The sequence below is a fragment of the Rhipicephalus microplus genome, chromosome 1 (assembly GCF_043290135.1).
Source record: "Rhipicephalus microplus isolate Deutch F79 chromosome 1, USDA_Rmic, whole genome shotgun sequence".
Lineage (NCBI taxonomy): Eukaryota > Metazoa > Arthropoda > Arachnida > Ixodida > Ixodidae > Rhipicephalus > Rhipicephalus microplus.
This window is the reverse complement of record NC_134700.1, coordinates 208,436,194-208,462,412: the sequence shown is the minus strand read 5'-3', so window position 1 is coordinate 208,462,412 and position 26,219 is coordinate 208,436,194. Positions and strand designations below refer to the sequence as shown.

At 40.6% G+C, this 26,219-nt stretch overlaps 1 protein-coding gene across 11 annotated transcripts in view; it reads left to right on the top strand.

Moving 5' to 3' along the window:
- Positions 1–26,219, top strand: part of Nhe3 (Na[+]/H[+] hydrogen exchanger 3) — a 60,722-nt gene that overhangs the window by 21,264 nt on the left and 13,239 nt on the right. For 2 of the 11 annotated variants that reach the window (XR_012894624.1, XM_075891131.1), the window contains exons 13-17: positions 631–682; positions 5,505–5,531; positions 12,138–12,250; positions 14,741–14,849; positions 19,045–19,155. Coding sequence is in view for 8 of the 11 variants with exons in the window: in XM_075891131.1 (XP_075747246.1) it covers positions 631–682; positions 5,505–5,531; positions 12,138–12,250; positions 14,741–14,849; positions 19,045–19,155 (412 nt within the window). In the remaining 3 variants the exon portion in view is untranslated. Of the gene's footprint in view, positions 1–630; positions 683–5,504; positions 5,532–12,137; positions 12,251–14,740; positions 14,850–14,919; positions 15,237–19,044; positions 19,657–26,085; positions 26,199–26,219 lie in introns of those variants that run through there. The other 9 variants (XM_075891130.1, XM_075891129.1, XR_012894625.1 and 6 more) reach the window with 8 other exon arrangements.

The window sequence follows — 26,219 nt, the reverse complement described above, 5'->3', positions numbered from 1 at the left end:
AGCCCTCCACTGCGGTGTCTCTCATAATCATATCGTAGTTTTGGGATGTTAATACCAAACAATTACCTTGTTCATGGGTAAACTTTAAAAGTGGTAGGCGCTCTCGTCCCCATCATTAGTGGTTCAATATGCAGTAGTAAAGTTTTGTGCAAAGGATCAACCACTTAAAAATAGCATATTTCATGGAAGCTGTCAAAAGGAGCCTAGAAACCGGTTCAGCTCTCTACCGCTATGATCGATATATATGAATGCTGTCTGTATATAGCAGAAATAACATGCATTCAAGCATTCATGTTGCTTTCGTGCATTGTTTCTCTGTATTGGCAGTTTAGCTAGACTTGCAATTGGCCAAGTGACATTGGTGGCTGCGAAGACTTTAGGAAATAAATTCACATTTGTTCATAACATCTTATTGACCACAGATAGTGTGAAAAGTATTCACGAAAGCTGTTCTTTTTAGCTTGCAATATGGGGCAGAGAGATGCAACCTCGATTTTTCTGCGTGAATAGCGCCGTTCGATGGTCAGGCTTGTATTATTAACTCAAGTTTTGTCATCACACCTGCTGTTCACAAGCATTTGTTCTTGACTACCGCTCTGTGTGTTATATTTTTTTTTTGTCTCTGTTTAGGGTGGGAATTGAAGAGGAGCATGAAATGCTTCAGTTCACTGGTATCAGGCCCGTAAGTGTTCCATTTTTACTTTTTCTTTCTGACTCTCCTCTCCCACAATATGTCCAAATGTATTTAATTTGCAGTTGAAACTTATTAAATTGTGTGCAGAGGACTTGTAAAAATAAATGTAATAAGTAAGCATCTGAAAGAAACCTAGTAAAAAAACGTTCAGCAGTGAGCTTGCATAAGGGCTGCACTCTCTTTGCAGTTAAATGAGGCATAGTTATTACACGAGACCAGGTGCCATGCGGTCAAAGTTTTGTTACTGCAAGTACGAAATCCATTTTCATCTTACATGACCACCTGCCTCTGTATACTGAATGGTATCCATATCGTAATTGATTTATTCTTTCCTTTATGCACACAGTGCAATTAACTTCTTGTGTTCGCCACTGTTGGTTTGGTTCTGGGGCACGGCAGCTGTCTGGGGCATTTAATGGATGGGCAGCTTTCATACTGCGTCATCCTGGTGAGCATACATCTAGGGATCAGGCCGCGGTGCACAAAAACTATTGCTTGGGATCTAAAGTCCTGTCAGACGTGCGATGAAATTGTATAGTGAAATACCCAGGAATAATATTGGTTTGCATCCAGGGATCAGGCCACCGTGCACAAAAACTATTGCTTGGGATCTGAAGTTCTGTCAGACGTGTGATGAAATAGTAAAGTGAAATGCCCAGGATTAATATTAGTTTGCATCCAGGGATCAGGCCACCGTGCACAAAAAATATTGCTTGGGATCTGAAGTCCTGTTAGACTTGCCATGAAATTCTCATGTGAAATGCCCAGGATGACAATGTTGTGATCGGACTGTGTCATAATGTTGCTGATTGTAACATAGTGTGTGCGAATCGACTTGCTTTCCTCATCACTGAAACACCCTGCATGGCACTTATATGTGCTATTGTCAATTGAAAGTGCACACTATATGGAAATAAAATGGTATCTAACTTCACACATCATTAGGCATGTTTTATGGCACAATTTCATTATAATATTTGGTGCTGAATAAGAGGTGTTGCAATTTAAGATATTAATTAGCTGAAGAACAGTGTTTAGGTGTTATGCCAATTGTGATACATTTGTGTCTTTTTAAGCTGTTCGAACTATAGTACAGGTGTCTGGCATTGTCACATTTTGATCAGCACGGACCCAGGGTGTGAGTGTAGGCTTGAACTCCGTCGAAAAATCTTGCAAGATGAATGAAGTCAAAATGTGAGGTGGGCTTACTTCTTTTGCAGCCAATACGTTGTGTGAATCATTCTCGTAAGAATCTCGATTTTAATGAATGAGCATTTGTTGTGTAGAAAAAGACTCGTTGCTCTGTCAGCATTTTTATGGCAAAAATGACTCCTTGTCGCAGTTATATAATGAGCATGCATGAGAAAATGTGAATAAAAGAATGCCGAGCATGTTCATGGGCATTCATGATGTGCGAATGCGGTACTAGTAGTAAACGTGGACATGTTTTTTGGGTCCATGTTTTGTACTTTTACCTTTCTGTTCTATAATGAATGCGTAAGGACCAAAAGCTCTTTTAAGGACTTAACTTGCCACAACCCGTGTCACTCTTCTCTTGTTGCCACTTTCCTCGGTCAGTTCACCATGCAGGACGCACCGCGGGTATACTTAAGAATGGCTTAATCATAACGATTGTGAAGAATCCACCACACATAGCACAGCTTCGAGGGTGAAATTTTCAAGAGTTGCTTCGTTTTTGCTGTCCTAAAAGGTTCGCATGCTTCGTCATGCTTGTTGGATAAAGTCAAATGTAACGTTTTACATGTGCTTACTTTCCTTGTGATGAAAAAAGGGTAGCAGTTTTTCCACAAGGCCAAACCAGTGGCAACAAATTGGAATGTTGTTCTAAGTGAAGCTACAAGATCACTCCTTTGGTATGCATCCCGGAGTAACTGAACAAAACGGTGGCAAGAAGAAATGTGGCTGCTGCATCGAGCAATGTGCCTTTAGGTCTGTTTATGGCTTCAATTCAAACTTTGTGAGCAGAGCACATCATGTGCAGCAGTATCAGGCATGTGCCGATTTTTCGAAACATGTGACTTGTGATCGTGGGTGACCATGGGACAAAGTATGCATTTGCTGCCAGAACCAGGCAAAAAGCAACGCTCCTCTGGTGCCCTTCTATGCACCTTTTATGCGACGGGGAGTAATGGCGCATGAAAGCCACCACAACAGTCTGTAGTTCTTGCATGCTTTCACTCGCACATATAGAACACATGAGGTGTGGAACGATGTTTTCGGTTCATACTTTATACGGGGACGTATTGACGATGACGATCACAGCAGTGGCGAAAATGCGCATGGAGAGTTCGTATAGTAGATGCTACTGCAATAAAATGATGATGCGATTCTATAGACGTTGAATTCTTTAATTTAAAAACACTTGTGCGTCATCAATGAATTGGTTCTGTCTGGTCACTGGTGGCCTCGTTGCTGAACGTTTGTTGAAAAATAATAAATAAGTAAATAAATAAAATAATAAAAGAAATCTACATCTGACTTACTTTTACAGTTAGCTTTTCTCTCATTTTCCTTTTTCAATATGGGTGGTTAGTGGCTAATGAGTGTTCTGATGTAGCGAATTAATGATGTGAATCAGTGAAGTTTGTTCTGAATGGACTTGATAGTGGAAAATATGTTACCAGTTTAGATATAAAGTTCCAATGCTGAAGGTTTGATAGTCGGTTTGACCAGCTTTTCAGTTAATAAATTCAGGCAATGAACTGGGCTTGCTTAATTAACTTTAGTTGTAATATTTAATGCCAAATACAGTAATTGCATACTGGTAACTGCATTTAGTAGCTGTAAACCTTGTGTGGAAAGTTTGAAGATTACGGGCCTCGAGCTAGAATTTTATCTTGCCTGTTTGCAGAAAAGCCGGATGCAGTCATTTTTATTGTTATTTTCATATTCACAATATAGCCTAATGGCTGGGTGGTTGTGGCCCAGCTACAAGAGATAGCAGAAACTGAACAACAGGCTTAATGGAGTTCTTATGTATATTTTGAATGTCATAGGAACATTCCTACACATTCACTGCATATAACAGGCAGAATGTGCAAAGGCCTGGTAATGCCATAAAATGTTTCAGTGTGATGCTGAAGCTTGTGGCTTAACCTGGTGTCATAGACATTATTGGGACGCCATGACACTTAAAAGTAGGTGATGTGGAGGGATAAGGCTGGAAGTGGTGACATTGTTCATTAAATAAACAAACAAAAGCAAATGTGCTGTATGAATCCTCATCTTACTGTGCTGATGTCATGGTAATTTCAGAAAACATGCACAATTTCTTGAAGGGCAGCACCCTTTTTTGAGATTGGTTTGTGCGCTTTAACTTTTTTACCTGCCACAGTAGCTCAGAGGCTATGGAATTACACTGCTGAGGTCAAAGCCATGGGTGACATTCTCAGCCGTGGCGACATTATCTAAAATAGAGCCAAAAATGTTCACGTACGTAGACTTAAGTACACGTTAAACAACGTCAGGGAGTCAAAGTTAATTCAGCCCCAACACAGTGGTGTAGTGTTCGAGTGGTCATGGTGCTTGACTGCCGACTCAAAGGTCACAGCTCGAATCCCAGCTGCTGCGGCCTCATTTCAATGGAGGCAGATTGCTAGAAGCCCATGTGAATAAATTTACCTGCACGTTAAAGGAACCCAAAGTGGTTGTAATTCCTGGAGCCCTAAACAACGGTGTCTCTCATAATAATTTCTTATGGTTTTGGAATGTGAAACTGGAACAGGCATTATTACTGGAAAGTTAATTCAGGATCTCTCACTATTACATGCCTCGTGATATTATGCGAGACCTGATATGTAACACACCACAGCTGTAAATTTTTTTGACTGCTATGGTAGGGCTGAAAACTTATTTAAATGTAACGACAAGTATAGGCTTTTCTTTTTCCTTTCTAGATTTTTTACCAGCAACATTTGTGATGCTTATAGTAGCTTCACTTTGAGTTTTATTCTGTCATTAGAAATATACTTGTTACATAAACGTGCACATTGTGAAATGTCTGAAATATTTGTAGAAGTAAGTTTGCAGCTTTTAGCCTTTCTATGCCCTTGGTGGTTTTCAGGAAGCAATAGCCGTAGAACATGCATTACTTGTACTAAAAAAAAAAGCAAAACAAAACCATTCTTTAGGATTGGTCTGTCTGAGCCATAACAATATGTGCTCGTTTGTCAGGGCACTAATATTCTGAGTGTGTCGAATACAATAGTACAGATACTTTTGGCAGACATGTTATTGTTTAATTTTATTTCAATTATGTTATGCTTGTAACTCGACTGGGTATATGGTACTTATTACCTGGTTATATCAAAGCAACAGTAACAGGAAATGGCAGCCCGTTAGGTTTAAATAAAGCAAATTGTAGATGTTGAAAATGATGTCACTGATAGTTCTTAAGCTCTGTTGCACATCCAAGTTTATTCATAGAGAATGAATCTGAAATCTGAAACACAAAAAAATTAATCCATCAAAATTAGCCCTGTAGGAGCATTTTGTAGTTGCTTTGGTGTCTAACGTATTGGTTGCCATTTATTTGGAAAAATTGCCTTCCCTGTCAGTAAGGCAGTTGGACTGTTTGATTTTGGCCTTGTGTGGCTTTAAGCTTTGTTGGTTTGAGATAATTGTTATGTCCCTCTCTGCATATGTGTTTGCTGTTGTTGGTTGTGGGATTTAGTGCGAGGCTTTTTTGAAGAGCTCTAATATTTGCCACGCCTTGTGTTTGTGAGTGTTTAGAGAATTTTTTTTACTGTTGCATATAAAGTGGGGCACATTGTTCTCTTGCACCTTTCAGGGTTATCAGGCAACTCAAAATGGGGTGGTAAGGAGCTTCCATTTGCACTGCCTATGCTGCTAGCTTTTAGCTTTTGGAATGGCTTCTGCATTACTGCACAATGTCAGTGGGCCTAAGTTAGCACAGTTATGTGCTTTGCACATTCAGATTGGTCGCATGCACTGCACTGTTTCTTATTGGCACACAAAAGTCGGCAAGGGGCTGTAAATGCTGCTGTACTGCAGCTTGTGTAGCTAGAGCCTAGTGAAAGGTTATTCCATCTTGGTTCATTGTCACCTCCAACTTGTTGAGTAGTTGAGCCCCGCTGCGGTGGTCTATAGTTTCTAAGGTACTCGTGTGCTGACCCGCAGGCCGCGGGATTGAATCCTGGCTGTGGGGGCTACATTTTCAATGGAAGCGAAAATGCTGTTAAAGAACCCCAGGCGGTCAAAATTTCTGAAGCCCTTCACTACAGTGTCTCTAATAATCTTATGGTGGTTTTGGGACGTTAAACCCCACATATTATTGAGTAGTTGAGCTTTATTAGACACTGCCTTTAAGGCCTGTGGCTGTTTCTTGTCTATGGCTATGTAAAGTCCACTTCCTAAAATATTGAAGCATACGTATTAGTACTAAATTTACCCATTAGAGCCAAGGTTACTTAACGGCACCAGTTTTGAATTCATATTTTATTCTTACTTTATCAAAAAGTCAATAGCTTTCTTACTAATGTGACTTTCACCTGACTACATTAGAAATTTGGGTTATGCACTGAACTTCCAATGGGCCATCTGGAGACCATTTTGCTGCAATAGTTATTCATGTCTCTTTGTGAGAGGTGATGTACTCAGGGACAACTTGCTAAGACTATGTTGTCAAAGCTGCACAGCTGGAGCGCATGTGCTGTTGCACCATGCGATGTTGCTCAAAATTAAAGGCATTACTTTTTGACAATACAAATGTAATAATATGCTGGAATATTTATTTCTGAATAATAATGCAATATGCTTTCAGGTACAATTATATCATGCTTCTCGACAATTTCCTAGAACATCCATGAGATAGCTCTACTGTGCGTTCAACCGGTGAGAGAACTAGAGACACACTGGCACGAAGTTCAACTAATTCGTGCATATTGGATGCATGGCACACACGTTGCATCTCTCGTGATGCAGTTGGCTAACGATAGCTGGCAAGATCAAAGCACAGGCAGTCTATATAGTGTTTTATCTACAGATCACAGTGAGCCGAAATCTTGTTTTTATGGCTACATCGTGGATATTTGGAAGAAGTGCCGCACACCGAAAGTGATGTCATGCTTGTCCAGTTTGGACTACTGGTGTATTCTAGGACATGCACAGTGGCTCTGCCTCTATAGCATTGGCTGCATAGCTACAGAAGTTTGTCAGTACACTTAGTTAGGCCAGTTGGTTGGTTCTGCATGTTGATGAAGCGTATGCACTTTGTGTCCAGTCTCTTCGTCCATGTCTTCAAAGTGCATTCACTTCGTTGAGCTACAGGAGGTTGTCCTCAAGTATAGAAAATGTTGAACAGTCTAGTTGCCATTTTGCTGGGAGATCAGCAACGCTATCGACAGACACCCTTTTCCTTTGCCTCAGCTCGCTTTAAGTTTCTACATTTTTTTCAACGTATCGGAACGGAGAGGCCGTTTCATGTTCACTTGATTAGCCATGCTTCTTTCTTTATTTTTCTATTTTAGTTCACTGTACATTTCCAGTGGTGGCATTATGCTGTCTACTTTAGATTTGATTTATACTTTCTACATTACTTGGTCATAGGCATGGACCGTTAATGTTGCATATAAACTTCTCTTAAAGGCATATTGAACAAAATTTTTGCCGCCAAGATTTTCAGCCAAATTGAGAGGTTGGGTCCTAAAATCGATGAATACAACCTTCGTTTCAGGCAGAAACTACAGGAAAATAATAAATTAATGCATTTTTCACAAAATGCTGCATCTAGCTGCCACACCGTGAAATAGAGAAGGCGACTTCACATACGCCCGTAATGGGCAAGCCATCAATGTCAGTTGTTGCGCCCGTCTCTCGGCCTGCTCAGTTCCTCCTGTGGTGTCCAGTAGCGAACAATGCTCCCGGCTGGGTAAACCATCAGTGCTTTTGTGGAAGGGGAAAAGTGGAATGAAAGGAGAGGTGGAGAAAGGGAAAAAGAAGATAGGAATACGGGCACTCTGCACGCCTTCAGTTATTGCGACTTCGCAGCTCTTGCTCGTATGCTGCTGTCACACGCTGACAATTCATCAGGAATACAGCCAACTCTTCAACAATATGGGAAATTGACTCTGTTTATCAGAACAGTCGCATTTTCTGAATAGAATTTCGATGTTTTTGTTAGTTTTTCCAACTTTAGTTTATTATCCCTTTTATAAAATGAGTGTGAGGAATATGTCCTCCTTGGAAAAAAACAAATTTTTTGCTTGTAGTAAAACATTGGCCAATATTTGGTATTAAAATCATTTCTTCCACTAACATACTTTTTATGGCAAATCTACTAGATACTATTGAGAGGATCTCTCGTGATGGACAGGAGTTTTCAGGATCTCTCGTGATGGAAGCTGCTGAGATATGCACAATGCTGAAAATTGTGGACATGATGTAAATTTTATTGCAAGTGAATTTTCGACATGCAACAGAGGTTTTAAATTTTTATTATAGATAATGGGAAGGTCATGTTATCAGCCAATCATTGTTAGCTTGTGGATGTGCACTTGTATCGGACATAAACATTTCTATTTAAAAAAAAAAAACACATTCATTGCAGGCTTTTGGGTACAGAAACATGACACCTACCTTCAAGCAAGCTGATCTATTGGAGCTCATTCCTGTTGTGAATGAACTTATTGGAGGTTGCCTCTGTGGACAGACATTTTTGCTAGAATGTTATGAAAAATAATAGTCCAGATCATGCCTCGAAGGGATGACAAGTGTGAAATGCTGCCCCATTGTTAGCATACACAGCTAGATTTCTTGTTAACACTTGTTGCTCGTCTTGTCAGGTGATAATGTCAAGCGAATTGCAGCTACAGAATTTATGTGTTATGATTAGGGCTTGACTTGGACATCATTTTTATTGTTGTGAGGCCTTTTCTATCAGTTAAAATTGGTAGCTCTGATTATCAAGAACCACTGTGTCCTCAGAAAGGCTACGGCTTACTTGTTGACTAGGAGTGAAGGGGTTAGACTTCACGTGTTCAGCATGCGTAGCTTGACCAGTGTCAAAAATTGTTCTTTAGCTTGTTTTTATTGATCATCACTGCTTTGCTATAAGAGAGTAGGGGTACGTCAACAAACGTGTGTGGAGTAGAGGACCATGTTGGCAATCGAAGGATGCATTCTTAAGCTTATAAAAGGACATTGTAAATTAGCTGATGGGATTGTAAATACAGTGCCTTGAAGACTGTCTCTGTTTAGCTTTACTTCTCTGATCAGCTGAATGGTTTAAAGGGACACTAAAGTCAAATAACAATCTACGTCAGAGTGAAAGCTCAATGTATGACAACATCTAAAATAACAATATTATCAACAAGGGTGCCTTACTTAACGAGAAATTAAGGTAAATGCACGAGAACACATGCGCGGCAGTAGGACATTTTCGAAATGATGCCGATGTCATCAGACGGACCGCCTACAAATAATCACTAGTAATCAATGTAACTTCACTAAATAAAGAACCTTCCGTGCATCAAGAGACGCAATAAAATGCTGCTTGTTCGTTTCTGTTTGATTCATAAAAAAAAAAAAGAACCGCTGGACGTTAGTGTGGGGAATGGCACGAGTGGTTCAAAAATTCAATTTTCGCGTGATCATACGGGACAGGTGGTGCCATCTAGCGGGGCACAATTGAACCAAAAAACGTCTGCAATCTCTAAGCTAATGGTGGGAAATTGATCAATGGCCGTTGTTGCTGCTGTGGCTCCCGCTGCTTTCGGACTGCGACTACTAGCGCAGTAATGCCGGGCAACGTTGTGCACGGCAACAGTGACGGGAATCGGTCCGGTCGGTTCGCTTCTTGAGGCAAATAATTTGAAGCGCGCTAACCTGATGCGGACCGCTAAAACTTGATTTTATTTCAAAACAGGCTCTTTCTTGGCACAAAAGTAACACAAGGTTTCTGGACCACTATTTCAACAAGCAACGTCGACTTCATAGTTGCCTTCAGTGTCCCTTTAAAGATGCTTTGTTTGTTTGTCATAGATTCGGTATGCCTCTGTTGTAGGACTGTTGACGGGGCTCGAACCTGAATTTGGAGTATATAAGTAAGGGGCAAAATGCTGCCCAGGGAGCATCCTACTGGAATATGTTCTAATGAAGGTTTTGTTATGGCAGCAATAAATGAAGTGAAGTAACAGTGCAACAGTGTGAGAAGGTGGGAAATTCACTGTTCCTGTGGCGGATACTCCTTCCCACTGCCTTCAACTCTTCAACAGTCATCATTCACGACATTGAACTCTTTCTCTCCCCTATATCTCCTTTAGTCACATATTTTTATTGAGTGTTTCTATGGACTTCATATATATATGTTTCACTGGAAACACACCTGAAACATTGAAGGAAGAAAATGTCTGACCAACACTGTCAATACTTAAGCCATGCAAAAATAATTATCACTGGTATAGGCATCGTGTCAATGATGCGTGCATCATGCGATAAAATATTGAGTTTGGGACCTGTTGATGAGAGGAATGCTCATTTACTGTGGCAACACAGAGCCCACTGTTAGACTTCTTGTTACCTTTTAATTGTGCACCTTTTAATCATATACACCTTTTAAATTGTACACCATTTAAGCACCTTTTAAATAATTTTCATGGTATTACGAGTTCCAAACCGAAGTTTATGTTATTAGTTCCAGGCAGTTGCACTATGGGCGGTAGTATACTCTATATGATAACATGTAAACACTCATGGGAAATATTGAAATTAGAGCCATGTGCCCACATAAAGGTGTTGTGACTGAAATGGCTCTTGGGGTAGTATGACACATGCTACAATTACATGATGAACCTCCACTTCAAAATTCTGGCCATTTTTTTTTTTCGTTTTCTTGCTGCACAGGATGTTTCCAGTGCCTGTTCTGTGCACACTACTATATTTTGTGGGAATCCCTATACTGTTCTTGCTGCTGCTTGATATTTGTGCATTGTAGGTGTTGCATGTGACTTGAAGTTGCTTGAAATGGCTGGCAAAGTGAGTTCCCTGAGAAAGACATGTCTGCTTTTTATTGAATGTTTCATTATTTTTGAAGCATACATTGGTGTGGTGTCTTCCAGATGCACTTCTCACCTATGTGGTACTTATCTTCTTGCACTGCTGAAACCTGTGGACGGCCTTTAAGTGTATTTTAAATGAGACAAACAGGTTCGAAGGCTGCTGCATGTTGACACTAAAGGAGGTCTACTGCGTGGATAAAATTAATACAGTTCATGCCTTATCCCCTTATGCAATCACATCAAAGCTCTCCGTATCTGTGATGTAGCTCAGTCTTTCATTGCCTGGCTGCTGTATTTCGACATTAAATTTTATATGTGGGAAATTTTAGCACATAGTATGAAGCTTGGAAGCAATACCTAATTTGTTAATAGTGGTGAAGTTTCGTGCTTCATAATCGCACCCCTGCCTGCAATCCTGGGCAGTGATCATGCTCTCAGCCATTGTTTGATTAGCATGTGGTTGTGAAGAATTCATGAGGTTTCGATAATTTGCCTTGGTGTCAGATGTCGTCAGGCCGAAAATTTGTAATTTTTGCGTTTGCAAGAAGGTATGTATGAAGAGCTAGTTATTGCATGCCATGGTGCACGTAGTGTTTTGACGTTTTTAGCAATTGTAAAAAAGTAAGACATGCCATGATAGTGAGAAATTAAGTCAGATAAAAAGAAAATATTTTTGTCTTGGTCAGTACGCATGCTAGTGCCTTTGAGTTTGCATGGCTTGCGTAGCATGTGAATGGGTGTATGGAGGGACTTGTTAACTTTTGCACTAATGCCTGTGCAGTTTGCTTGCTAACAATTGCCTGCATGACTTTGAACATGCATTGCTTTAAATTGTTGACTAATGTCGTGTTTATTGTTGAGCTGCTTGTGAGAAAAGAAAAATGATATGATGCTGAGCATGTTGGTGAGCTCAACGTCTGGCATGTAAGATGCTTCAATTGATGATAATAATTGCAGTACTACTTTATTTCTGTTAATCAGAAACTTGAGTGTTATTGTGCTTATTGTTATGGGAGAGCTTTAATGGCTAGGTCTGTTAAAAGTTTGTAATTGTTGATGCATGCTTTCAGCATAGGTGTTATAGATATGAGCCTCTTGAGCAACAGAACATCTTGGCAGTTTACATGTATTATGGTTTAGTTCAAATGCTGTTCAATTTTTTAGCTGAAGTACTTCAGGAGCCTTACTAATCAGGCACTTACTGAGCTTTCTTTTTCTTATCTGCATGCCCTTATTTCATCAGATTTGTGTTAAGAAGTCCTGACTTACTGTCAATGAATTTTTTTTTTCACATTATGAATAACATTTCTGGATCTCTTTTAAAGAGGTTTGCATTTCATTGATAACATGCATTATGGCAGCTGAAAACAAGACATCATTGCTGCATTATTTTTCCTTGTATTCAGGCTGGCCAGGTGCAAACACCACCAGAACTGCAGAGCCCACCGCCACAACCCGAATCAAGGACTCCCTATGAAAAGGCATGGCTTGTACGCAAGTGGTACAACTTTGACGTCAAGTATCCTTTGTGGCGTAGTTGCACTTACCGGGGGCTGTGTGTATTGAGTGCTGCTGTAAGCGCTTTAGGTTATTGTTGCTGGCACAGTTTGTCAGGGCACATGTATCGAGTTTACAGTAAAAGTTTTGCTTGTAGAACGTAGCGTGTATTATTGCAGTCCATAAAAAAAAAAAAAAACTCGGCACGGACACAGAGAGAGTTAGGCACTAAACTTCCAACTGCTTGTTTCATGCCCTTAAAACCGATTATATACATGCACAAAAAAACGCAACTAATCTCGCACTTTCTTAGATCAAGGAATATGGCTTTCTTTCCTGACAAAAAAAGCGATGGCCAGTTCACTGCATGTGTTTGCATTCTGCTTAAGCATTGGCTTCTTTTATTTCGTGTGTCAGCTGATTCCTTAAACAGCTAATAATACTATACATTAAGTGACCATATTCCGAGGACTCCAAAGCTAAAAGGTAGGGAGGGATGGTTTGTTGAAATCTTATTGAGCACCATTTCTTTGGTTTATTCCTCTCCTGCTTTTCTTTTCCTTTTTTTATATATACTGTCGCCCTTTAGGGGTGGAATGACTGATGCAAGAACATGTCATATAGCTCAAATAAGAAATTGCTATTTTATAACAGCGGAGCTGTTTTAGGCTCGGAGTAATGGAAAAACTTGGGCGCACGTATGCACCACAGGATTTCGGCAAGCCCCACTATCGAGTACAGCAAGTGCGTAGGAAAGTGAGGGTGTTAGAGGGAGAGAGCAGAGTAAAGTAGAGCCTTTGGTGGGAGAGAGTAAAAGCTAGTGAAACGAGGAGTTGTGATGCAACAACTCTGCAAAGAGAAGGGAGGCTTGGTGAAGTGGAGAGGTGAGGTTCAAAACATGAGTACCCGTGGTCCGAAGGTGGGTGTTGAAACCATTCTGCTTTCTAGGCATGGTAGCTGAATGAACATTTAAGGGGACCGTATGGTTGCATTGTTATCGGCGAGAGAGAAAAATATAGAAAGAAAAAGAAAGAATGAAAGGCAGGAAGAGAAACAGAGAGAGAGAGAAAGAGGAAAGAAAAAGAAAGCAGCTTACAATGTGTAGTGTAGCATAGCAAAGGGGTGTAGCGGCAGGGCCATATGAATTCGACTGTGAGCTGGCTTTAGGCTGAAAACAGGACAAAACAGCTGGTTTGTGAGACGATGGGACCCCAGCTGAAAAATCAAACATGTGTCACTTAAATTGAGATGTCTGATCATTTTTACTAGGTCAGGGGAACAGCCACGGTCCTCACAGTGAACCACGAATGCTGAAAGCTTATTTCTTGCGCTGTAGCAGCGTTCGTGTAGTCTGTCAGACACTGTTCAGTCTGCCCAATATAGTACCTCCCGCATGATAACGGAAACTCGTAGACAACACAGCAAACATAACCTACAGATTTAATGTGTTTTTCTTATCATAAGTATAGAAAATTGTGTTTTTTGCAACATCTGTGCTGGGTTTATTTCCTTTATAGATCTCTGTAATACAACATGCCACGTTATGAATGACCAATCCGTCTGAACAGCTTCTCTTCTGAACCTTATTGCTTGTAAAAGTTTGTGAAAATTTACTGAGAGGGACCTTTGTTTTCTGAGAGTAATGTTAAACAGTACAGCAAACAACAGATTTACTACTGTGGCCCACCTGCTCGTCACCTCTGCAACAGAGCCATACCAGTCGGCGTCTGCTTGAGCTGCTCCTATAAACAATAGGCTTGTGGGAAACTAAATGGTTGTTGTCTTTAGCTAAAACATTGTCTCCAGCTTAGTAATGATATTGAGATCCTGAAAAGTTTGTCAGGACATTCTAACTGAATCCTCAAATCAGTGACACACAAGATCTATATGTTTTCGATAAAATTAACTGTCTTGAAACATGCAAAAGTGCTCAACATTATAGAAATGAATGTAATTAGTGGACATAATCTTACAAATTCTCTTTGAGTTGGCCAGTAATACCCATGTCTCTGTAGTCTTAGGTTTCTACTGACAGGAGGCCGGGTCACGGACTATTCTCCATACACTGGTACATTCTGTTTATGACTGGAGAATGGGAGGGGGGGCATGGGGGTGGCCGCCACCCTTAGTCACCCTAGTGGGGGGGGGGGGGGGGCACAATGTGTCTGCTCCTTAGGTTTACTCAGTTGGACCTGTCCTAATGTTGCTTAGAGGGCACTCAGCTTTTTCATGTTAATGGCAGCCAAAGGTCCCTGATGTTGCATTCCAAGAGCACTTTACTTTCTCTCTTTACTCTGGGTAAGTTGAGGACCAGAGGCAAACCATTGTGAGAAGGGCATCATCTTTTCATTTTCATTTTGTTTCATCAATTGTAAGGCATATTGTTTTTTGGACTCTATCAATAGAAGGACAGGAGGACCTGGGAGCTGCAACGAAACTTTGCCTTCTCCCTCTAATAGGGAACCCTGTGCATGCCTGTAATTGCCCTCCTTGACACCCACGATCACACTAGATTCATGAAGCCCCTGCTGACGCACAGCCGCCCGACGCTGCTGGACACGCTGCCCCAGTGCTGCCTGCCCTTGGCCCATGTGCTCACTTCCACGGAGCAGCTGATGCAGGTGAGGCTGCCTCACTCACCGGTGTCACCCCTTTCGCAAGAGTTCTGCCCCCTGCGCCACTCTCTGGCAGATGAACGACCACCACCCTGCGCCGCCGGACACGAGCTCAACTTGTGGGTTTGAGGAGGACGGGGGCATGCGTGGCGACGAGCCGCCGACCGGCTCGCTCAAGCTCAGCACCAATTCGGCCCTTTCCGTTGATTCGTCAATGTCCCTGCAAGCCTCCCGCCACCTGCACCACAGTGACTGCTGAAGCCTTTCTCTCTCGCTGTCCTGCTGCTTTGCCTGCTGCCCTGCTGCCTGCCTTTCCTGCCTGCCTGCTTCCTTCCTTGCACGCCCTCTTCTGTGCCACTCACTTGTAGTGCCGCTGTTGCTGTTACGGCACCTGTGAGGTTTGATATTCTCACAATCTCACCACCATGCATAGACTCGTAAACTTCTGCTTGTTTGTGCAATGAACAGCAAAGGTGGGCTGAAGGAAGTGGACAAAGCCAGTGTGCAATTGTACTTATGTTGTACACTTCTTTGAGTCTTATGTTTGCTGTTTAGAAACGTTCGGGAGGTGCGCTTTTGTTATTTTTGGCATGACTAGGATGAAACTCGTGCACGTGTCCTTTCAGAATTGTGCTTCGCTACTACTTATCTTTGTTTCTCTGTTGGCACTCTTTACCCGAATGTAGGCTGCCACTGTGACAGTGACAACCTCCGCATTGCGGCATAATATTTGTTCTTTGTGTTTAATACTGAGCAAGATTTAGGTTCAGGACCTTACGCTTGTTTATAAAACAAACACTGTTAATAAGGTTTCATGCTAACTGACTGGTAACATCTGCATTACATTCTCCCTTAGCATTGCTGTAAAAAGACCCTAGTACTTCGTTTGCATGTTGTACATGATTGGAATGATTTGAAGGACTGAGCTAGCATCCTTGTACTCTGGCCCTTACATTTGCTGGCATAAATTTGTTTTTAATGGGACACGTTACAGTTACATTAGTCTTTCTTGCACATTAATTTTGCAAGATATCTTTGCCTCATAGGGCTGTCTAGGAACATTTTTAAAAGTATAATGTCTGCAGCCTGTAAGCGTTTCGAAGGCAAGTGGCACAACAGAACTGAAATTGTAGTGAGCAAGTTATGCTGTTTTGAAAAAGATGTGTTTTTTTTGTTGTTGTCAGACAGCTTGCATAGCAGTGCCACAGCTGTGTATCACTAGAGGCTTTCGGGGTAATTGGTCTTATGTTACCACAGTATGATAGACCGCCTGTTTGTTAAATCTGTATGTTTTGACTATTGTTAGCTATTGTTATCCTTGTTATAGGATGTTTGCCTGCTGACTGTTCTGCTTTCTTCTTGCTTCGGTTAGAAATGCTGCTCTCTAACTTGCACTTGTCAGCGGCCTGCTTGTTAAATGTGCATGCATGTAAGACTGTGCTAACAAGTTTCAGTCTTTTGCATTTGCCCTTGTAACCACTTTATTGTAAATATATCTTGTTCTGCTTATTTTTATGTTGTACATGACTCACTGTTAAGCTTTGAAGATTTGCTTTATTATGTGTACATTTATCTGCTTTGCATGATTTTTTTCTCCAAGCAGTCACTAGCGGTGTTGCGAGTAAACATTTTAGCATTTTAGATGGAGGAGGAATAACTGCAATAAAGCAAAGTTAGGCTGTGATAAAGGTATAGCTCACTCTGCAGCAGTAGTCTTGTTAGATGATTGAAGTAAGCCAGACATTGCTACAAGCTGCTCTATCTCGTGAAGTGCTTTGTTGCCTAACTGACTGCTTATGGCCTTTGGTAAAACATGTTGCATAGAAATCTGATTATCGTGAAGAGGATTAAACAGGTTCGTCACTCTCTTTAGGTGGGAATGTGCATCTCTATGTAGATAATTTGAAAAGATCTTTGTTTTGTCGGCTTGCATATGCAGTTTGAGGGATCTGAGAGGTATAGCGATATATTTGGTTGTCAAGGAGTTACTACAGTTATTATGTAAAAAAAAAATCATAGTGTTTGTGCATCACCTGGTCAAAAAAAGGCATTTTTTCCTTGTCTTTTTGCTGTGCTTGGTAGTTTTTACTCGTTTTAAAGACAGGAGGACACCGGTATTTTAATATTTTATGCCCTGCACCACCAGGTTATTCCTGTCAGTTCCTATGATGAAACTTACACCTTTAAGTGACTGGAATAAGGGCTGACAGAAAAGGCACTCAGTGAGTGAATTGACTTTTACTATGATGGACTAGTACCAGCATGATATACAAGATTTATCTCATTACTAATGCTACAACATTGCTTTCATATAACGCTGCCTCCTTTCATCAGGGCGTGATAGGCAAACTATTCTAATATTGCATGGTGCTGCAGTTATGAATCATGCTGTGCATTGCTGAATTCAATATGATCTTTCAAACTGAATCATTACGCATCTTACACATCTAGACTTACTGGTTAAAAAATTATATTAATTGGTCGGATGTCACGAGAACTGTTCCTAGCAGTAATTTTGCTGCCACAAGGCGTTCTTCTTGGTTTTTCACTGGTATGGAAAAGGGTTAATTGTGAAAAGGGTGAAGCATTACTTTCAGGAGCGGTGAATTCAAAACTTTGTTGTTACCCATTTTTAGTATGGGGCTTACCTAACTGCTGATGTCACTTTGCAGATAATATTACCTAATGTGTAGCAATTAAAAATTGTAATGCCTTTCCTCAGTGTGGTTTGCCCATTTCCTGGCTGAAGCTGTCTGTTTTATTTCTTGATGATATTAAGGTGACTTCTAGGATGGTTTTGCAAACAGTATGTCTTTTGTGCAATTTTTTTATGCAGTAAGGTAAAGCTTCGATGTGGGGTTTCAGAAGTAGAGTTTAACAGGGACTTGGTCGTTGACTAGGTTCAGCTCTGTAAAAAAAAAGAATGCAGTAGGTTTGCACAGTGCACTTATTGGATTTTAGCATCGCACTTCAGGATCTGTACGCTGAATTATTTTTGCCTATGAAAGTAACATATGTGAGAACATGTATGCATTTTGGATGGGCAGGCCTTCTGTCAAGACAGGCTGTGAACTACGATGTTTCAGGTGTATCTTGCCCAAACATACTGCGCGGTTGGAATTTTCGAGCATTTAATGTGGCATTTTGCTCTGATCTTTCTCTTTAAGAACTAGGTCATTACATGCATTACACATTTTTCAGTGCTTGAGACAAGTTATTATCTGTGATTAATCTTCCACCTACAGTGGCACGTTAAAAGTGTAGCAGTGTGCTCATGTGCAGGGGAGATTGCACAGCTTGTAGTATGCTTTGCACAGCTTCTAGTATGCATAGCATAAGAGTCATTTTCATCAGGGGTCTTTTTCCTTTTCGTTTATTTGGGAGCTAGCGACTATGCTGGCATTAAAGTTTAATGTGCAATCAAATTAATTTCCATCTTCTTTATTTTTTCCTAGTTATTCAGCAAGGTAATAAGGGCTTAATTTGATTAGGAACAGCTAAGCCTAGCTCTCTGGAACTAAGTAGCCCTCGAACATTGGCGTTCAGCTTACACGAGCTGAAAAATGCTGTGCTGGACAGGACATGATACCAAATAACAATGCATCTGCCTTTCAGTGATTTGGAGAAGATTCTCGCTATGGGGACTGTGGTGTGGCATGATCAATTGTAAAACAAAAGGGTGCTTTGTATTTGAAAGCCAGAAAATTTGACAGAGTTGTGTCATAATATGATCTTGAGGAATAAGTAGACGTTTGAGTCAGAAGCTTTAGTGTTGATTGGCTCATTGGCTTGATTCTTGTATATTACTGTTGCATGTCTAAACAGGAATAATGTAGTATTTGTATGCTTAGACGAAAGTAAGCAGAAAAAAAAAGGTAGGCAATTAAATTTATTCAGGAGCCCCTCACCGCAGTGTCCCTAATAGTGCACGGGTCTCTTCAGTGTGTCGAGATATCTCGTTCATTTTATCAAACGCATTTTCGGCCTATCCATTATTTTCAAGTACTCGCATCTTGCATCTCGATCAGTTTATCCGTGCCCAACAGCGCCACAGTTTTGCTAAGCTGCAGTCTTCTTTTCCTATTCCCGCCACTTTCCCTTTGACCTTGTGCGTTGTTAGCTGCATTAAGCTTTTGTGTACTGCTTTGAGAGCATTGCCAGTGCTTTCATCCCCTTTCCTCACCCCTTCACTCCTCCTTAGGAGGATGCTCGACCCCGAGACGACGACTCAGACACAGACCTGTGCCTGGACGAGAGCGACTTTCACTTGCCCGAACGCAACAGCGCCTCCTTTCGGGGATCCCTGTCCCGGGTAAACTCAGCTCTTGCTCCCCAAGTGTTTGTCATTGAGAAACCGCCCTCACAGCAGCCTGTCCCAGCTGAAGCCCGCAGGGCCGACCTCCCTAAAGCTCCCCAGTTTTTCTCATCTCTTTCGCTTGGGTCTCTGTAATAGAAAAGTGCCAAACTGTGATGCCTCTTGCTGATTCCCTGGCCCCCCTCCACAAAGCACACCCTGTGTTGTACCAGTCAACGTCGTCGCAAGTATTGGTGCATCCGCAGACACAGAAGTTCCTGTTGCAAAGTTCTGGCTGCTCTTAGAAGAGGCAGTGTGCTTAGTCACGAGTCGCTTGCTTTCCGTGACAGTGATTGTGCTTTGAGCCACTGCTGCGGCTGCTACTAGATCAGTGTGTTCGTGTTCATGTCCTCCTGTCACGAGGTGGCTTATGCTCCCGTTCTTTTAAGCTCTCCCACTTCCGGTGATTTCTTCTTTTTTTCCCTTTCCTCTAAGACATGCTGGTATGTTTCTTCATTTAGACTTGAAGGTTCTAACCTCTTGGTTGCAAAACAAGCTCCTTTTTTGCTTGGAAATTTTTAAAATCTCTACACAACGAAAGGAAGCTTCGTTTTCTTGATAATATATCTTCACTACAGTATTAACGTTGAACTGAATTTACATTGCTTTCATCTAAATAATAAATGATAGTTCCATACACAGTAGTGAACTTTGAAGCACTGTGATCTAGAAAGTGTAGTTTCTACTCTGATGATTAGTTTCTTTCTATCCTTTTATAAAGCTGTGATAATTACACCTTACCTTACTAGTATTTCTTACATGAGAAAGCAGATCTCATTATTGCAAGAAACAGGGCTGCATTCTTCTATTAACTAATGGGTGGTGGACTCTGTTTCAGATGAACATTCCTTTTATAAAAAGGCTGAAAGTGGAATTCTTGAACACAGTTCAACAATTATTTCTTGTCAAGAGCTTCCAAACTGGTGTAAAAAATGCTTGAGATAGTTTAGTAATAACCTAGTTGTATTATCTTCGTAGTATGGGGTTTTGCATAAGCCGTTTCAACTGGTTGGCTGCCTCTCGCTGTCTACGTAGTGTTTAAGGGCAACTAGCAATGTACGAAAAAACTAGCCTTGCATCATGATGCATCATGTTATGCTGCATGCATGGTGTATGGGGCAACAACTGTCCATTCATGTATGGCGTCTGTAAAATCACTGGAAAACATTTAATGTGTGGTAGGTTTAAGTACGCGCAATTGACTGAGTAGGTACGTTTTATTGACTTTGGAAAAATGAATAGTGCATATAATAGGTGCAGGATAACTGTATCTGTGTTTGTGCCTCCTTCCTTCACCTCCGAAGCAGTGCAGTTATGAGGTAATAATTCTGTGATTCCTGCTAGTAGAATGCGGTGTTACATTAGAGGACATTAGACTCTCGGTAAACTCGGTAACGAAACTGCTGCTGAAATGGAGCTGTCTATAATAGCATTGGTTGTGTACTTGAATTCTGCACCCTGTTTATCTCTCAGTAAATGAAACTCTTGTTAGATGAAACAAACTTTCCTGGTCCCTTCAGGTTTCGTTCAACGGGAGTCTACTGTATTTACTTAAATATTTCTCACAAATGTCCTTATAAGCTGTGGAATAAAGTCTGAGGCACTACTTGCTTTTGTTGTCCCTGCAATTATAGTTTACAGATACAACTAGAAATCACCTTATTTAACCTTCTGTCAACTTTCATTTGCAGTGCGGTCATCAGGACCATACGTTTTGGTTAGAGATTTTCAGGATATCTTCGCAATGTATGTGCACCCATGAGCAGAAATATGTGAACTATTGCCATCCGTATACCTTTAACATCTGTGCCATCGAGAGGCAAGCCGTCTGCTGTCTAGAACATTTCTCTGACCTATTCCGGTCAGAGTAAGGCTCTAGACAAGCGGTCAGCAACCTTTTGAGCCAGAGGGTCAAATTGCATGAAGCGGACACAGCCGTGGGCAGGATGGAAAAAGGGGGGCAGGTGGAAGGAGGAGGGCATTTGCAGGCGAAGCATAAAAATGTGGTGAACTGACACCAGTTTGTAATACTAAATTAAAACGATGCCTATTTCTGCACGCTTATCACAAAGTTGCAATGGAACATAGATTTCCAGCAAAAAAACATTTTAGGGCGAAACTGGCATGTCGCCATCGAGATAGAAGTGGCAGGGAAAGGGGGAGGGGGTTTGACGTCGTGCCGGAAGCCACGTGATACTACCATGTGGGCCACAGGTTGCTGACCCCTGCTTTATGCAGCTATTTTGTCAGAGGAGTGCTCTCGACAGCACATGGTTCACACATTGACGGCTTAGACAGCGATTTCGACTCGTGCTTCCGTAATCCACATACTATTGCTCATGAGTGTACATGTTAAGCTGGACATGGGCTTTGTGAGAACAGGAAAAAGCAGCACTTATATTTGACTATTTGCCATTGCACAGGCAGTGATAATTTGTACCAGGTGTTTAAAACATAGTTATGCTTATGTGCCATACTTCTCACATTATTTGTTATTGCTTGTAATTGTGTACTTGTGTTTCTTTATACATCACCTAGTGGTGGCATTTAGTAAAGCTGGATACTTGCAAGCTTTTGGCACAAGTAGCGGATTTGCAACTTTTGTGCTGAGTGTGCGAAGTTGCATTTCACTCTGTGAACAACAGTCCTTGGCTTTTTGTGTGCCACCCAAGAAACGGAGCAGTTTCTTTTGGTTTGGCCATCGCATTTTGACACACGAATGTGATCGAATGACGCAAGTAATTATATTCTTTTGACGATCACATGCATTTTCTGTTTCTGCACTCTTGTTCATCAGTGTTGGAGAGTGTTTCTCTGTAATAAAAGCATAAGCAATGCTCCATTTCGTTGAGGAGATTGGTGCAAGGGGCAGTTTGCCAGTGCAATGATACATAGCACAGAAAACTGCTTCTTGATGCTATATTCCATGTGCAACCATCAAGTCATGTCCAAGAGCTCTGAAATTCTGGCCTAAACCAATAGGCGTTATTTAATTGTGGCACCTGTGTAACCACGAAAGTGGAAAAGCTGTTTTAGCTAAACAATCATTTGGGCTAGTTGATAACGGCTAGTTGGTTTGCCTGTGTCGTCGTTTTCTTGTCTAGTCCCTGTTTTATTCTACCCTCGACTTTTTCATTTTAAATCGAAAAGCTAACATTCAAGGCGAGCAGCATTTGTCACTTTGAATGTTTGAATGCAATATTGGAACTCTTACTCATTTCTATGCACGCACATAGATATTGCTGTGTACAGTTCCACACTCTTGTAATGGAAAATGATGCCCCTTACACTGTTGCACCCCAGGCAATAAAACGAGATATCACAAATGAGAAGGGAAGCCGTTCCTTGGGAGCATTGGTGCATCCATCTATTCTTCTGTGAAGCTTTCAGCCTTGAATTTTATTTTGGAAACCACAACTGTAACCCATTGTCATGCACGAGACATACATTTTTGATATGCCCAGCTTTATTTGTAAACGTTCTGGCAGAGTTGTTGATTGAATGCATATGTTATAAAACTGCTTACCGTGAGGTACGGGCACCTAGATTGTAGGTGTGCAGCCCAAAGCTTGCTTTTTTCAATGTTTGGCACGAGCCGTGGTTGGCCATATGATAAACCGAGTTTTTTTGCATTATTGCTCATAAATTTATGAGTAAACTTTTTTGTTGCCTTGAAGTATTCATTCTTTTATCTTCTTTACTTCTTATATCACAGAGGGAAAGACCATATATTTTTTTATCATCAATGGTGGGCATAAGTGGGCAGCGAATGCTGCAAGCTGCATGTTAGTATGCGGCCTGTGCACATGGTTGAACCTGGTTGCTGCCTTAATAATGGCCTCTCTTACTGCAGTAGGACCCCTAGCAGGGTAGAACAGTTTATGTTGGGCACTTTCTTTTTTTGAAGACACGTAAAGAGTTAAAACATTTATTATGATGTGTGCCATTTCTTTAATTAAAACTCTCGCTTGAGGGCGGTGCATCAAATCTTTTGGTCTTTGTGAGGGTCATCACATATCAAGTGGGTGAAGAATCATTGGGAAATACAAGAGAGCGTGAGCTACATTATTTGTGGTTTACCTAGCTGTCTGAGAAATGTAGTGCGGCGGTAATTTTCCTGCACTTGTAACTCATTGTATTAATCGTTCGTCGTGGTGTGGTGGGTTAACATTGTGACACAGATGCAGTGCTGTTTTTGCTGTAAACCCATTCGAGTCCGATTCCAAAGTGTAACTTTAGCTCTGCCAAACCAAAAGAAAGTGAACAAAACAGAAAGGCTTGCACTTAGGGAACTTGCACAGAGTTGCAGGCTAACTTTGGTTTTAAAAGCCGTTGGTAAAAGTTTTTTTTTGTTTTTTTTTAAATTTATTAACACAGTGTAGATGAATTAAAATCTAACATACACATTGCTGTGTAAATCTCTCACAGTGTCCTTTGGTTTCCTGTTTCTCGTTAAGCTCTTCTACACTCAAGATGTTCAGTAAAAATGCCAGAATTATGATAGTATCAAGTAACACAATTCGCACTTTGCTATCTTTAAAGAATATTTAACATTATGCATATTTTAAGGGAATGGCATAATGAAAAACAAGAGACAGGACCTACGCTAACAGTTCATAGGCTTCATTACACCATCTGTAATATCAAAACAAAACCTAATATCAAAGCTTCATTACACCATCTATAATGCCAAAACAAAACCTAATATGAAATTATAGTGTAACCAAGTTTCGATTGATAGAGGAGCCATTGTATGGATGTTTTTGTGGCCATGAACTGTCTTGCTGATTGCGAGGGGTGTGGATCAGCAATCAATTCGTTATGCTAGGGTTCAATACATGAGACTATATACATATATATTTTGTATGTAGCATTGCTACAAAATGGAATATAAAGAATAATATCATTGTCTCATAGTCTGACACTCAACTTGCACCTCAGAAAAATATGCAGCGTTCGAATTTCCCATAAAGCTCTTCTGGTAGCGCTATTTCGGGATAACTACTGCAATGTCTTGTCATGTGCTCTGGCTTCCGTTAGGGTAAGGTTTCTTTTTTTTTTTTCATAAGTAAACCTGAAAGTTTTCATATATGGGTCAGCATCTACTCTTGATATTAGCGTGGGTGTATGTCTTTGCTGTCGTACTCCAAGCACCATTGACAGGTTTATTTAATGCTACTCTTGCCTGCATCTCAACATAACATATATAGTCCTACAATCTTTCAAGAGACTAGTTCTTTTGTCTAGCATGCAAGCTATTTTTTAGTTCTGTCGTATGCATTAAGTGCATGCCTTTATAGAACTTTTTTTTTTGTACAGGGCCATTTATTGCTATCATGAGAACATGAATGGATATCAATTTCCAGATTGTCAGTGTTTAATTTCATTTATTTGTTCATGATATATGACCAAAAATGCTTGAAACCCTTACATGGATACCACAATTCATTGTTTGCCACTGCCTTTATTTATTCAGTTGACCTGCATTTTATTGAGTACATTTATTCTAGTCTTCTTTTTTCTTTCTTTCCTTGGATGTGATCGTATGATGTTATAGTGAATGTCCTTGATTGTAAGTGTGAAGCCCACATTAAGTGTATATTCGTTCTCTCTTTGAATGCTCAAATGTGTCATTTTTACTCTTCGTTGTAATTCCAGCATTTAATTTGAACTGTGAGACTTCGATTTGAATTTACTTGGTTAGTACGAAAGCTTCACAACATACCAACAAAGCTACAATAATGCACTTATGAGAAATTTTATATTTCTTGTTGCAAAGAGGGAAATTGCTTTTTTTTTCATATATGCTTTATTGGTTCTTTAAAACTGTGTTAGTGGTGAGGAGAACTGTTAAATCTTAAATTTTTGTGTTTCTTGAGTGCACCACATGCATGGTAAGTGAATTTATGCTACATGCTGGGATCACATGGTTTGGATTACCTTGTTTGGATTATCTGTTTAATGTACCAATGCTTACTTGCACTTTTAATTATTAGGTGCGAGTGTTCTTGATTATTGCATTTGAGTATGTTGGTCTACTTTCACACTGGAGATGTATTTTTGTAATGCTCACTGCTGTAGGATGTTGCACTCGGTCTATGCATTCAGGTAACATGTACAGTTGAGCTTACCTATAACGAGTCTGCACACAAAAACCCCTTTTTCACTGTGAATGAAACCAATGGGATTGTCTGAAATCACATCATTAGCATGATTTAGCATTCTAGGGACATAGTTGAGCTGATGTACATAGCCAGATAGGTGGTTTAATTTGATGTAAGTTGAATCTGGCATCATCTTCCAAAAATTGTCATGTGCTTATCTCAGCTCCAAATTATCTAACTCGTATCATTCGGTCATTGGCTTGAGTGCTTCACAAGTAAATTGAGATTGACTTTACTACATTTTACTACATTGCATAGATAACCATTTGTCTCTGCAAGAAAGTTCAGACATTTACTTGCTTGCTCTGATAACGACACTTCATTACTCACTTTCAAAAGCCAACATTTTGTCACGTTTTCAGCAGCCAATTTTGTGCTGTTATTGAATGCACTGCAAGTAGGCTCAACTGTACATAAACTTTGTTATTGTAGCCCAGCAGGCATGTGTATCTCGTCACAGTGATGTTGACTCTACTCTATGACCTTATTGTCGTGCTTTCTTGCCCGAAAAAGGCATATTTTTGTAAATGCTTACTCAGTCTCTGTAGCATTACTGCAGCTAGTCGGCAAGACTCATTGTTTGTTCATTACAGGAAATTCGTTCATTTCACAAGTTCATTTATCTTCTAGGTCATTTGGCAGAGCTGCTGCTTTTGGTACCTTTCAGTGTTCAGTGCCTGAGGAATTTGTGGCTAATCCTTTTTTTTTTGTATGCCTTTTCTAGGATGAGCTACAACCATGTTTATTTCCCGAAAAATAAGAACATTTGCACAACCCTAGGCAACAATGTGCCCTTACATATGGTGTGTGTGTATTAATAAATTTTCTTTCAGGTGATGCTCTGTCTTCTTGCCTTTT